The sequence below is a fragment of the Copadichromis virginalis genome, linkage group LG19 (assembly GCF_057382275.1).
Source record: "Copadichromis virginalis isolate Kocher_CV1m ecotype Utaka linkage group LG19, C_Virginalis_male_GT1.1, whole genome shotgun sequence".
Lineage (NCBI taxonomy): Eukaryota > Metazoa > Chordata > Actinopteri > Cichliformes > Cichlidae > Copadichromis > Copadichromis virginalis.
Genome location: NC_140636.1, coordinates 7,378,853 through 7,393,848, shown reverse-complemented (window position 1 = coordinate 7,393,848; position 14,996 = coordinate 7,378,853). Strand labels below are relative to the sequence as shown.

General features: G+C 41.3%; 1 protein-coding gene across 1 annotated transcript in view; it reads right to left on the bottom strand.

The window, feature by feature from the left end:
* The window catches only part of heatr5a (HEAT repeat containing 5a), a 55,829-nt gene that overhangs the window by 12,386 nt on the left and 28,447 nt on the right, over nt 1-14,996 (bottom strand). The window contains exons 15-23 of the mRNA XM_085442519.1: nt 9,487-9,656; nt 9,221-9,384; nt 8,645-8,750; nt 6,693-6,883; nt 5,751-5,910; nt 4,744-4,933; nt 4,485-4,654; nt 1,803-1,829; nt 368-512 (exon numbers count right to left, since the gene is read on the bottom strand). Coding sequence (XP_085298645.1) covers nt 368-512; nt 1,803-1,829; nt 4,485-4,654; nt 4,744-4,933; nt 5,751-5,910; nt 6,693-6,883; nt 8,645-8,750; nt 9,221-9,384; nt 9,487-9,656 — 1,323 coding nt within the window. The remainder of the gene's footprint in view (nt 1-367; nt 513-1,802; nt 1,830-4,484; nt 4,655-4,743; nt 4,934-5,750; nt 5,911-6,692; nt 6,884-8,644; nt 8,751-9,220; nt 9,385-9,486; nt 9,657-14,996) is intronic.

The following is a 14,996-nucleotide window of genomic DNA, read 5'->3' as shown; positions in this document are numbered from 1 at the left end:
GACAGATCGAAAGGATTAGGTGAGCAAAGATGTAGAAGAGAGGTGCGCTGCAATAAACTGCTCATATGCTACAAACAGAAGCAAGTAACTGTGTGTAAGTGAAATTTAATGATAAAACAAAATCAAGCAAATTTCACTGCACAAAGAGAGCTTCACAAGCAATGAAACACACATCAATAAAAACGTGAGATCAACAGAAGTCAGACAACAACAGTGAGCTGAAGGGCCAGAGAATAAAGTTCATTTATTATCAATCCAAACAAAAAAAAAATGGACTGCTAACACTAACAAACTGAAAAATGCAGTCCTGTTAAAAAAGAAGGCTGATAATCATCATAGTTTCCATAAAATGTCTGTTTCTTCTCACCAAGTTGCGTGTTGTCTCGTCTTGGGAGCTCTTTGACCAGAGCAATGGCATGCTCAGAGACCTCCAGCGCTTCCCGCTGGACAAGCTGGCGCAAACACGCCACCACGGCCCGGCGCAAACATAGGAACGAGCTGCACAGGTTTGCCTGAAACACAAACACACAGTTCACACACATAACAACTCTACCTGACACTGTACTTTTTCATCAGGGGAAAGCATGCTGCTAAAGACAGTGTTTCATCCAGGAGTTGTTTCCACCAAATCTTCAAGGTCTGCAGCTGCGGACCTTAAAAACAGCCCATCAATATGGAACAGTATTCTCTCAAATAATAACGTTTACAAGTTCCTAAAACTGAGTTTGAGTGGAATACTTTGTTTTGTTTTTAAAAGTCTGGCTAACAGCACAAAAAACAAAACCGGTATATTTTTGGGTTTAATATTCACATTAAAAATTCTACAATTATAGAATATTGTGCTTTTAATCAAACTTTGTTGTATGAACAAACAAAAACAATCTACAAACTAATAGTAGCAACACTTTCTCCAGAGGAAACACTGTGGGGGATAAAAAAACAACGGAGGAACTTTTTGTCAGAACTGCACTTGAGGCTGTTAATGTGTTAGCTGAAAAGCAAACAAAGTGAGAGTAGATAGTAAATTAAGAATAAACACTCAAAGAATAAGAAAAAAAACTTAATTAATACTGTAAAACAGGGAAAAAGGTTAAAATTCTGCAAAACAGAAAACTGAGCTGACAGGATTCATTCCAACAGAATGGTGTGTTCATAAGTGACGAGGAGCTGTGTTAAAACAGAGTGTCAGTGACACAGTGACTCTGGGCGATACGGGCATCTTTTTTGAGATCACATTTAAAACTGTTATTTATAACAAATTTCTGAGCTAGCATACCCTGAAAAATACAACTGTAAAAGTAGTACAAATAGGCACTATACAACTACTATACTACTGTGTTAACAGCCTGAGGTGTGTCTAAAAATCTCACTACGCCTTCCTAAGATATGTTCCAATACCTAGCTGATGTATAGATATTTCCACTAACAGTTAAGCAGATGGTGATGTTTGTGGAAAATCTATTTTGTGGTTCTTCCTGGATGCAAAAATGTCAGCTAAGGAAGAACAGCCAAGTCTGAAGCTGCTAATCAGGATCCTGATTAAACAAAGCCACAAAAGCAATCATTTTGTGCTTAAATAAAGAAATAATATAAAAATAATCTAAAATCTTTCCTATCTGTCTAAGTTCTCAGGATATTTATTGTGAAAGGAACTTTGTGTGAAGAGTATTTTTATCGCCCAGACCAAGGTCACAGCAACAGAAAAGTCACAATGAAAAAAAAAAGAAAAAAAAAGAGATTACAAAGCTAAAACTGAGAGACAGCAGCTGCGGACCTTGGGGGAAAAAAAAAAAAGAACCTACCAATACGGAATAATCCAACAAGATCTCCTGTAAGACAGAATGATCAAAAACAACACACACTATAAATCTGGACGAACTCTAATTTCGACACAGCAGAGAAACATGGCAGGAAATGCAGTATGCAGAGATGAAATATGAATCCAGTCGAGTTTGGACAAGTTGTGTCTGTCAAACAGGAAGCATGATGATGTTTAACAACATTTTATCAAAACTGAACCCAACAACCCTATAACAGCCATGACCGTGTATAAAACCTTTTTGTACTCAATGTCCCTCTGCGATTAATAAAGTCTCTCTGATAGAATAGAATAGAGAACAGAATAGAATAATCCTTTAATTGTCCCACAAGGGGAAATTTGGTTGTAACAGCAGCAGAATGAAAAACACATATACAAACAAACAGTACACAGCACACATACACAACATACACATTTTTTTTACACATTTACATCAAGGCCAATAGTTACCAAAAACAGAGTTCTGTATAGTTATTAATATTAAATAAAATTAAATACAGATAAGAGGCCCAGGTTGTAGTGTGAATCGGTTGATAAGATAGTGCAAGTTACAGCACTGATGTAAACATCTATGTTTGTTGGGAGCTATATTGATTGTACAGTCTGACAGCTGCAGGAAGGAAGGACCTGCAGAAATGCTCCTTCATGCATCTAGGAGCATGGATAAAGTCTCTCTCTGAAACACCATATTTTAACATATTTTAATAATAAACATCTAGTGACAAATCAGGAAAAAAAATCAGAATATTTGTCAAATATTTTGCAATTATTTGTTCTTTTTACCCCGAGTCACCTCAAATGGGCTGGCATTCATCAGCCTATCAGTCCACTGTTTACCTCAGCTGTCAATATGCCGGGTTTTCACATCTATTTACTCTGGAGGAGGGTGTAAAGCTGCATTTGTGAAAGCAATCCGATTTGTGGCGATGACTCAATTAACCTCTTTTTCAAGGTATCCCTTGAAAAAGAGGTTTTTAATCTCAATGGGATCTTCCTAGTTAAATAAAGGTTAATAAATAAATAAATAAACCTCACTTCCGCCCCATGACAGCGACACTGATGGTGTAATTATGTAATCAAACTGTTTATCATAGGGAAAGTGTCATTTTTAGAGCATTTGAGCCCAATGTTAGCTAGTTAGCTTATAAATAGCTGCTACTTTTACACCCAGTACTTTGTCAGCTATCTGGTGATGGGTCGCATGTTTTATCTGTTGACAGTAACTAACTGTGACAATATAGTAGTAATAAATAAGTATGTTTATGCACATTTTCTTATGTTAGAGTCTTGATTTAAGTTCAGGACATGAGGCTTGAGGCGAGAAGGAAGAGGAGGAGATGGAAATGATGCAGGAGAGAGTAGTGGTGGATGAGGCAGATGAAGAGAAGGAAATGATAATGCGAAATACAGTGGTGTAATTATTAAGTGGAAAAAAATCCTAACCTTAATGTTCCTGAGTGAAAAACTGATTGCCCTCTAAACCCAATAACTGGCTGGGCTACCCTGGAGCCAGCAAAAACTGCTATCAAGCCTTTGTGATAACTGGCTTCTAGAGCTGTGGAGGGATTTAGAGCCACTCATCTTTGCAGAACCACTGGAGGGTTTTCGAGCATAAACCCCCTTTTTTAAAGTCATGCCACAGCATCTCAATTGGATTCAGGTCAAGATTTTGAGTAGGCCAATCCAAAGTTGTCTTTTTGTTTTCCTTAAGCCATTCAGAGGCGGACTTGCTGATGTGTTTTGATTTCATTGTCCTGCTGAGAAACCCAAGTGTGCTTCAACTTGAAATCACTATTTCACACAGGGTAGATTTGGATTTTTTCCCCCTTAACAATAAACACCATTTAGAATCTGCGTTTCATGTTGACTTGTGTTATTTTTGACTAATATTTACATTTTTTGACGATCTGAAACATTTTAGTGTGACAAACATATAAAAAAAAGAGTTATTTGTGACTGAGGCTTTACAGAAGTAGAGTTTTAAGCTTTGGTGTTTACAATATCAATGAATAATCATAAGGTGAGGTTTAAAAAAATATACCTTCTTTGCCAGAAAATGTGATAAATGTCAACTTTTTTGGTCCTTGTTTTCTTTTGTAAATACAAAAAAAGGTTTCTTGACCAGTGTTTCCCAACCACTATGTGCCGCGAGAAATGAGTAGGTACGCCTAGGAAGATTATCTGGTTCCAACTGATTAGTACTCTAAATCACCAGCGTGAGTAATAGGCAGAACAATTACATTCTCTTCCACTAGAAACCAGTACAACTACCTGCTATAATTAAATAGAATGCCAACTGCCAGTAAAACAGTCATGCTGTGAGTGAGACAACGCGGCAAGTAATAGCAATAGATAAATATTTGAAAAGAATCTGACCTGGGTCCTGGAGAAAATCCTGACCCAGATGAAGGCCCTAGCATGAGTAGTGGCCAGAAGAAAGCAAAAAAGGTATCCTGGGGACAAACCAAAACCAATTCTGCTATGCCTGGTGCATAGGGAAAAATGATCAATATGCTTTTTGTGACCTTTTTGTTTGGTGGTGTGCCGTGTGATTTTTCTAATGTGAAATATGTGGCGTGGCTCCAAAAGGTTGGGAAACACGGTTCTAGTCAGCTTATAGAAAAGAAAAAGCTATAGAAAGCCATGCCTCCTCAGGTGTACTTACACAGAGTGCAGGTACAAGGCTGGTCAGGTTGACGTGTGGAGGTGAGAACATGTGCAGCTGTTGCAAACAGGAAATGGCCCTGGCCTGAACAAGACAGTCTGGACTGTCTTGCATCACTCCACATGCAACCAGACAGCTGGAGCGCAGACCAGACACTGCTGCGCCATTACCTGGAGTCAAAAACACAAATCACTTACACATCCCTAAAACATTCTCTAATTTTGAAACTGTCCTTGGGTATGACAAAGGGGTTCCATACCCTGCAGGTCTGGGCCCAAACAGGTGATCAGGCAATGCAGGCAGCGTCCTAGGCTGTAGTGCACCTCAGGGTGGGTGGGTGGAGTGGAGAGCAGCAGCCGGAGCACGAGAGTGAACGATGGTTCCGCATGGGTTCTATAAAGACCACCTGACAGGTCGACCACCAGAGAAAGACTGTAGAGAGACCAGGTCTGGACACAGAGATACACAAAAGGTATGACCAGCAAGAAGGGAAAAAAACCAAAAAAAAACCCCAAAACAAAACAGAAACCTGGTCCAGTCTTAACTTTCTCACCTTAAATCCTTTATACCTTGAGACTTGAACAAATCAAACGAAGCACCCTTTGCAGAGCAGAAGGAATGCACATCAAGTTGCCTATTAGCCAACCCTTCTCCTGATTTAAGCAACAGTTAGGTGGGGCTTTTGTGCTCACACCTAGAGCTTAGACTTTAGCTTAGCTTGTTATTCTCCGATGTAAACGTGGTTCTTATATCTTTTACATTTGTACATATAGAGTCAAACATACAGATATTCCCCCACTTGTCCCTAAGCAAGTTGCAGATTATACCAGATACTGCACTTAAAGTGTACCTCTAATTCCAAGTCACTTAAAACAAAGTAATGACTTGCCAATCTCATAAACCAATATTTTCTTTACAGGAACATAAAGAACAAATCAAATGTTTAAAATGAGACATTTTACTATTTCATAATAAACATTTGATATTTCCTAACGTCTATTGTAAAAACAATGGGTTTATCAGATTTGCAAGTCATTGCATCTTGGTTTTATTTACACAGCCTGCCGACTTTTTCAGAATTGGGGTTTTAAGTGTTGCAGAAGTGTAAGCAGTAAAGAAATAGTGCAATTTAGCTTGAAGGTTCCTGTAATGTGGTTTGGTGGAGAACAGAAGCATAATGAAATAATTTATCAAATGTTTTTCTCAATTTTCTCATTCTGGTATACAGACAGATAGATTTAGAAGTGTGTAAGGGTAAGCGTGTACCTGGACCTCGGGTGAGGTGCTGTCCTGGCTCAAGGTGAACAGGACTCCCAGACAGGTGGACAGGTGTTGAGGTGAGCTGATTCCTCCAGTGTAGCGGTATAGCGCCCCCAGAGCCAGGGCATAGCCACTGCGTGATGCCGCATCTCGAGCAGTCTTCAGCCTGCAGACACGATCAACAAAGTCAACTGTGATATTAACCAACATTATATTCATGAAAAACGTCCAACTCTATTTGTTCTAGTCTCCAGGGACTGCTTTTAATTCATTTAACACAGCCAATATCCAATGCTAGAGTATGAAAGAAAAACTACAGGTTTTGGTAAGGTACAGGTTAGTGGTCATTTAGTGGCCTATTCTGCTCTTGCATAATTTGAAAAAAAAAAAAAACCCCCAAACAAACAAAAAACATATTTACATTAAACAGGGTCGTACAGGAGATTAACTGAGGTGTTGCACATAGATAAACATTTACTATTGAAGACTGAAAATCATGCAATAAGATCAGTGAAGTCCAGGAACAAAAACGTGAAATTGGGACACTAAAATCCCACAGCTGCAGTTTTCTTTTTTTAAACGACAGACATCAACTGTCATCGTTTCCTGTCTTGAACACAGTGTGATATCTTTGGGTCCAGACTCATAGCCACAGCTATGTGAAATTTGTTTTGAACTATTTCTGGCTTATTATGCAACTTCTGTGTGTTTCAGTATATTTTTGTATCATGACCTACTTTGTTTATGCTGTTGCTCTTTTAAAGAGAGCACAGATCCAGATCAGTTTCCTGGACGTTTTTGCCTTTCCCCTGCATTCTGTGGCAAGAACTCCTAAAAGAACCAACTAACTAAAAAACTTGAATTTTGACTACTATAACTATTTTCATCAGTGGGATGAAGACAAGTGTAAGAAGTGGTACACAAAGCTATGATTTAACATCTGCCCACCTATCAAAGCAGAGCAGGGAGATAGAGACAGTGAACCCTGGATCTCCAACCACTTGAACCAGTCGGGCTAGACCTTCAGCAGCCAGGCAGCGTAGCAGAGGACTGGTGCTTTCCAGTGCCCCCAACAGGAGCGACAAGGCTGGGGGCCGGATCTCCTCAGGCCCCAGAGAGCCCCGATTGCTACCTTGATGCTGAGGAGAGGTTAGTTATGGTTATTTCGTGATAAAGTCATGAATTGTGAAAGGTTTATGTTTTTCAGAGACTGGAGCAAAGTTATGCTTAAAAAAAATTTGTGATGCACAATTACTTTTTTTTTTTTTTTTTTTTTTTTTTTTTTGGTAAATGGACATCTTGGTGATGTTAAAAAAATGAGACTCCTAACAGTCTGTAAAGTAAGTATTGTCTCTCTAAATGTCACTCTCCAGCACGGGTGTCAAACTCCAGGCCTTGAGGGCAGGTTTTAGATGCATCCTTGATCCCACGCAGCTGATTTAAATGGCTAAATTACCTCCTCAACATGTCTTGAAGTTCTCCAGAGGTCTGGTAATGAACTAATCCTTTGATTCGGGTGTGTTGACCCAGGGTGATATCTAAAACCTACAGGACACCGGCCCTCGAGGCCTGGAGTTTGACACCCCTGCTCTACAGTCTCTTGAATTTTCTACAAAGAGATGCTGTGACCCCTGTGGTTGGCCCTGAGAGCTTTGCCTCAATACCACTCTACCCTGTCTGTGTTGGCAGACCACTCCAGCTTGTGATCCAGTTGAACTCCCAGATACTTGTAAGGATGTGACTATTTCGACATCAGTCCCACCAATGCAGACAGGGTCGGGATCTGTTCCTGCCAAAGTCTACCACCAGCTCCTTTGTTTTGGCCACATTCAGCTGCAGGTGATTCACCTCACACCACCACCTCATGAAGCAATCAATCAGTCCTCTGTACTCCTCTTCCCATCCCATGTCCATACTTCCAATAATGTCTGTGTCGTCAGAGAATTTCTGGAGGAGACAGGTTTCTGTAATATACTTTAAGTCGGCCGTATAGATGGTGACAAGGAAAGGGGACAGAACACTTACCTGGGGTGTTCCTATGTTGCTGTTCAGACTCTCAGACACAGTCTGTAAGATGATCAATGTCACTGCCATGTGGTTCATACAGGGCATTCCAGTTGATGGCTTCCAAAGCCCCACAAAGTGTCTCCCTAGCCCCCTGAGACCACCTCTTCACAGTTTTTACAGTCACTGACGTCCGCTGAACCACTGGCCTATATGCTGCTATGAGCAGTACAAGGTTGTGATCTGACCTGTCCAGTGGAGGGAGGGCAGTGGAGGTGTAGGCATCTCTGACAGTAGTAAAAAAATAGGTCCAGTGTTCTATTGTCTCTTGTGGTGCATTTTACAAACAAACATCTTGTTCTCAAGTTATCGCAATCACCGGATTCTTACAAAAACGTACTCTGACCCTAAGGGGGAATGCACTGAGATTTAAACTTGTCTGAGATTTTTAATAAATGTACCTTGTATTAATTTAAATTGATCAATTTAAAAATCCAAGGCGACTTCCTACTTGAGTTATCACATTCGCAAACTTAGGTGTCCACGCCACCTGCCCATCAACCTTTTAGAACTGAGCGGTAAAAAATCAACAGTAATAGCAAACACAGTTAACCAGCTAACTACACAATATGCATCTTGGTCCTGAGAGTGGTATGCTGATCTCTTGGGTACTATACAATACACATGCGTATTGTATAGTGCACTATTACGGAGCATAGAAAGTGCAGTTTAGTGTGCATCTCATCACTGCCTTGCAAATGCAAGATTGCACATGAAGTGTAAGGATGAGCACAAAAGATTAAAAACAGAATAATGGCAACTGTTCACTTAAACATCAGGGTTTTCATTAATACCGGTTTTCTGGAAGATACACAGGGGTTACGCAGTTGCAGTACCTTGAGCAGACTGCAGAGGGCAGCACAAAGGTGAGTCTGGATAGTCTGCTGGCGTTGACCCTTTAGCTGGTTCACCGTTTCCACAAACTGCTCCAGTATCTTCACCCTGACACACAGGACTCATTATTCCACAGCTTTCTAAGCTTGGCTTAGAAAGCTTATCTATCTGGCAGAGCTGCACCAAACTGTAGCCCTAACTGAGAACAAAAACCTGCATCTCAGATTAGGACCGTGTCCTTCTAAAGAGTACAAACTTGTTGTAATGTTCAAAGAGAAAGCTGTGAGGGTTAAACTATTATAGCTCTCACCCCCTGGGGCAAGTTTTAGACATAACTGTATGTGTTCGTCACTGATGTAGTGGTGCTTATAATGCCAAGACTTTCTTCAAATATAAAGAAAGAAAATAAATAAGAATTGTAAAATGTGCAGAAGTGCTGCCTTTATTGAGGCAGCTTAAATTTTTTTGCTGTGGTTTGTTATTACAACAACATTAAGTATGCAAATGAACAGCTAAATAAATACACAATGTCCTTCTCGTGTCAGTCTGTGCTGGTTAGGCTGTCAGAGGTCGCTTACCTCTGAGCAGAGATTATGTGAGGGAACACGGCTCCAAAGAGATGGATGGAAGTGGTAGCCAGAGCGACAGGGGATGGAAGAGGAGCGGGAGCTTCGTAGCCCCTCTCACACAGACTGAAGGGGTCATTGTCCAATGATCCTCCTCCCACACTGCTACTGTGGAGCTGCAACATAAAAATAAAGCAGTCTTTCTGATTCTAATCCTCAGACTTGTCAAGTTTCTCCCCCTTTGAGCCATCACTGTTAAGAGCTGGGCTGAAGCTCACCTGTTCTTCGATGTATCTGTGGTCAGTGTCATGGAGGGCAGGGCCAGCCAGTGGTAGGTCGTCACAATGACAGAGGGGAGGCAGCAGAGAAAGCTCTGAACATGTCTGATTCAGGTTGTCCTGACCTGACACATCAGACACCAGCTGATTCATCACCAGCCCAAAACTCTCTGTAGTTGGAGAAGAAAACCGACTCACATCAACTACTGCTGCAATCTTTTTTTTTTTTGGCCTGTCCCGTTTGGCTCTTTTGCCATCAGAATTGTTGTCTAAAGGCAAAGAAAGATGCCCAACGGATTTACTTTACCAAACTGACCATCCCAGCCTTGCCGTAATGGTCCATTTGATTCACCTTTTATTGTTTATTTTATTTTCACTTACTGAATACGGGACAGACTTGACTGGGGGAAAGAAGGGGAGAAAGAAAGAGGGAAAGAGAAACAGCTGAGAAGAGAGACGGGGGAGAAGGGCAAAAGACAAAAACCAACAGAACGGGCAGAGAAAAAAAAAATGCATATATCAATCACCTGGATCACCTGCTGAGAAAGAAAAAAGAAAGCAAGCAGAAGAGAACAAGAGTAATAGAATAAACAACATCACAATGATATATGGGAATATGACAGTAAATACTAAATGTTAAACATTATTGTGCAGCACATAAGATCAACAGAACACAGTGTGCTTTGAGGTAGGAGCCAAAAAGGGTGTAGTTTGTGGGTGTGATCACCCGTGTGTACACCTGTGAGCATGGACGCGCTTGTTTTTTGTTTTTTTAAAAGGTTCCTTCATGTAATAATCTGCTAGAGGGTGTGGGGGGGCCACAGCCCCGTCCTCCAGGGCGTGAAGCAGGTGTGGAGGAGATCAAAACTCCAGACATCCAGAGGCCCCCAGAACACAAAAGACCAAGGAAGACCAACAGAGGGGCAGCTGCGCCACTGTCCCGGAAAGAGCTGAGGAGAGTCCCAGATGAGGGCTCACTCAGCAGCCGCGGAGCAGAAGCCAGGGGGAGTTGCAGTGACGCGCCCGTGAGCTCCGCCGGCAGCCAGCTGCGCCTGAGTGACCGAGCCCCAGGCCGAGAGGCCGGGGGCACCCCACCTCCAAAGTGGCCCGAGCGAGCCCCAGGCTCCAGGCCCCGATAAGCGGCCGCCAAGGAGTGAGCCGGTGTGTACCTGGACGCCCATCCCCGGACACAAAGAACCACCAACGCACCGATGTCTGAGGGGGTCCGCCACTGGCAGGGGAAGTGGTGGTAGGGGGAGATAGGCCTCCAAACCTTGGAGGGCCTGAGATGTCCCCAGAGAGGTGGCGCCTGACATCCAACCTGACATATAGACACAGACATACAGGCACACACAGATACAAACATCCATTCCCACCCTCATGCTCTCATATGCACTTACTCCACACTCAACCAACGTGGAGACAGACATAAAGAGACGTTGTACACACGATCACACTCCCCAAGCGTACTCTACAAACCGGGTCTAGGTGCCCCCGCCCCTGGAGGGGGGAACTGCACCCAGACCCAGGTGGTGTTTCCCTTTTCCCTGCGGTGGGGGGAGGCAGACCGCCCCGACTCCGCAGCAGCAGGTTGTCCTGACCTGACACATCAGACACCAGCTGATTCATCACCAGCCCAAAACTCTCTGTAGTTGGAGAAGAAAACCGACTCACATCAACTACTGCTGCAATCTTTAGCTACCCATTAGTGTCTACAGGAACTGTTAGATATTGAAGTTCTGCAGATATGTGAAGTGACAATAAACACTGGACAGTGTGTCTATAAACACTGTCCAGGTACTCTGTTTTCTCATTTTTGCCAAACTTTTACCTTCAGTAATCAGAGCTCAAAGGTTCAGCTTCAAAGTAAAAATTGCACCTTTGAAGGAAACCTCCATTTACAGTTCCAGAACACCAAAAAACAATATTCCTGAAGATATTCCTTCACCTTTACCAGATACATTCAGTAGGGCAATTTAGAATAATGCTGCAATGGCAAAAATGAGCAGATGTGAGTGGAACGTTATGTCGGTAATATAACAATATGCTGTTGTTGTTTTTAAGACACTACCAGCCAACTCATTTGAATTCTAACAATCCCTGTTCCCCAAAAAGTTGGGACATAAATAAAAACAGAATGTAATGATTTGCAATATTTTATTCACAACAGAACATAGAAAACGTATCAAATGTTTTAACTGTGAAAAGAAAAAAAAAAACAACCCCAAAGTAATGTAACTTTGAATTTGATGACAGCAACATGTGTCAAAAAAAAAGTTGGAACAGTGTCACTGTGCCCAGTGATAAACCACTGGGGCATAAACATCTGGAAACGGATGAGACCAGCTGCTAGACTTTTGGGAGAAAAATGTTGCCCCCATTCTTGACTGACACAGGATTCTAACTGATCAATAGTCCCGAGTCCTGTTTATTATATTATTTATTTCAAAATGTTCCAGATGTTTATAACTGGTCAAACATCTGTACTACAGGCAGGCATCTCTTCAGACTCTGTGAATCTTTAAATATTATGAGCTTTATTATGCTGTAATCTTTTGCTACCCATCACTGTCTACAGGAGGTTATACAGATATGTGACCCAAGTTTTTGCAATTTTGCATCGAGGAACATTCCAATGAAATTATTCAAGATTTGTAGATTTCTCAGTTTAAACATTTGAAATGTTTTCTATTGCATCCTCTTTCTTTTTTTCTTTTTTTTTAAATTAACATTTTACAAAGTAGGGACTGTTTTCCAACATGGGATTGTGAGAGCAGAACAAATAAATGTGTCAAAGACAAGCAGATCAAAAGGAACAAATAATGTACTAACAAAAATAAGTAAGTAAGCACACTTTTTATGCTTGTGTTTCTCAGAGTTTAGGGTACATAAGTTACCATGAAAGAAGAATCTATATGTTTTTGATATACAGGTGAATCCTTAGGAGTTGCTCACAACTGGTCCTGAAGACGGTGACTCAGGTGGAAAGCTGGATGTATTCAGCTGGGAGTTGCGTTACTAAAAACTAATATGAACCTGAAATCTGTGTGTAATGGCTGAGCTATTGGATGTCTAGAACAACATAAATCACTTATTGGATTATGAACTGTCTGTCTGTTAACATATTTATCTGAACCTAATATTATGAAATTGAGAAAGTAAATGAAAAGATCTGCTAAAACTAGAAAAAGTTGCATTTCCTGCAAAAATGCAGTGTGAATGCCATGTAGTGGAGTCTGCTGAAAACAGCTGAAAAGCGGTGTAGAAGCAGAAGTGCTTGCTGAAGATGGCTGTATATGTGAAAGGATACACTGAAGAGTGTCAAGAAAACAGAGTGCATGCAAGAGGGGAAGATGTGTGGCAACCGTCACAGGTAGGATTCGAACGTTTGCCACCGGGTCTCACGGCAGCTGCTCAACCAACTGAGCCTAACGAGTTCTGGTCCCAAACAAAGATATGATGAGAGAAAAAATGTGCACTGTGGAGCAAAGCTGAAATTTGCTGAAAAGAGGTGAAGAAGCAGAACTTTGTGCTGAAAACAAGTGAAAAAGCTGAAGTTTTAGCTGAAAAGGGGTAAAGGAGCTGAAATTATTGCTGAAAAGAGCTGAAAAACTGAAATTTGTGCTGAAAAGAGGTGAAGAAGCTGACAATTCTGCTAAAAAGTGCAGAAGAGGCTGAAATTTGTGTTGAAAAGAGTTGAAAGTCTAAAATTTCTGCTGAAAAGAGCTTAAGAATCTTGGATTTGTGCTAAAAAGAGCTGAAAAAACTGAAAATTGTGCTGAAAAGAGTTAAAACAGTTGAACCGTTTACTGAAGAAAATGTTGCCATAAGCAGTATTTGAACCCGGCCCTCCTGCTCTGAGAACGGCAGCTTATCTCACTGAGCTAAGACATGGCTCAGCCCGGCAAGCTAAACTTGTGATCACACTGATAATGTGCTCCCTGTCAGCAAAAATCAGCCAAAAAAAAAAATGGCATAAAAGCTTAATATCTCAAAAAGTATAAAAGTTATGAGCACCAAAAGACATAGCAGGCATTAGCAGAAGGAGCAGAACAGTTTAAAGTTTGAATGGTGAAAATCGGCTGAAAACTGAGGGAGTAGTTAACCAGCAAAGGTCGGAGCAACTAGAATAAGGTAGAAGAATAAAGAACTAGAAAAAATTGCATTTCCTGCGAAAATGCTGTGTGGATGCCTTACGCTGAAGATTTCTGCTGAAAAAAGCAGAAAAAGTTGAAAAAACAAAAAACATTGCCCTGAGCGAGATTCGAACCTGGCCTTTCTGATCTATAGGCGGCGTCTCACCTTACTGGACCAAACTGATTCTTACAAAGAAGAGGTGGAGAGACTGACAATTCTGGTGAAATTAGCAGAAGCTGCTTAGTATTGTGCTAATAAGAGGTGAAAAGGCTAAACATTTAGCAGAAAAGAGGTGAATCAGAAGAAGTTCTGCTGAAAAGAGGTAAAGAAGCAAAAAGATGAGTTGAAAAGAGGTGTAGAAGTGCTTGCTGAAGATGGCTGTATGTGTAATGACACACTGGAGAGTGTCAAGAAAGCAGAGCGCATGCAAGCAGGGAACATGTGTAGCAACTGTCACAGGTAGGATTCGAAACTCTGCCCCCGGGTCTCACGGCAGCTGCCCTACCCTCTGAGCCAAATGAGTTCTGGTCTCAAGCAAATATATGATGAGAGAGAAAATGTGCACTGTGGAGCAGAAGCTCAAATTAGCAGAAAAGAGGTGAAGAGGAAGAACTTTGTTGTGAAATGAGGTAAAGAAACTGAAATTTGTGCTTAAAACAAGTGAAAAAGCTGAACTCTGAAATCCTGCTAAAACAGTAGTAGAGGCTGATATTTTTCAGCTACTCACTGAGCCAAACTGGTTCTCACGTAACTGAAAAAAGGTGGAAAAGCTTAAAATTCTAATGAAAACAGCAGAAGAGGCTAAGTGCACTGTGGAGCAGGAGCTCTAATTAGCAGAAAAGAGGTGAAGAGGAATAATTTCTGCTGAAAAGAGGTAAAGAAGCAAAAAGCCAAGTTGAAAAGAAGTGTAGAAGCAGAAGTGCTTGCTGAAGATGGCTGTATGTGTAATGACACACTGGAGAGTGTCAAGAAAGCAGAGCGCATGCAAGCAGTGAACATGTGTAGCAGCTGTCACAGGTAGGATTCGAACCTCTACCACCGGGTCTCACGACAGATGCCCTACCCTCTGAGCCAAATGAGTTCTGGTCACAAGCAAAGATATGATGAGAGGGAAAATGTGCACTGTGGAGCAGCAGCTCAAATTAGCAGAAAAGAGGTGAAGAGGAAGAACTTTGTTGTGAAATGAGGTAAAGAAACTGAAATTTGTGCTTAAAACAAGTGAAAAAGCTGAACTCTGAAATCCTGCTAAAACAGCAGAAGAGGCTGATATTTTTCAGCTACTCATTGAGCCAAACTGGTTCTCACGTAACTGAAAAAAGGTGGAAAAGCTTAAAATTCTAATGAAAACAGCAGAAGAGGCTGAGTGCACTGTG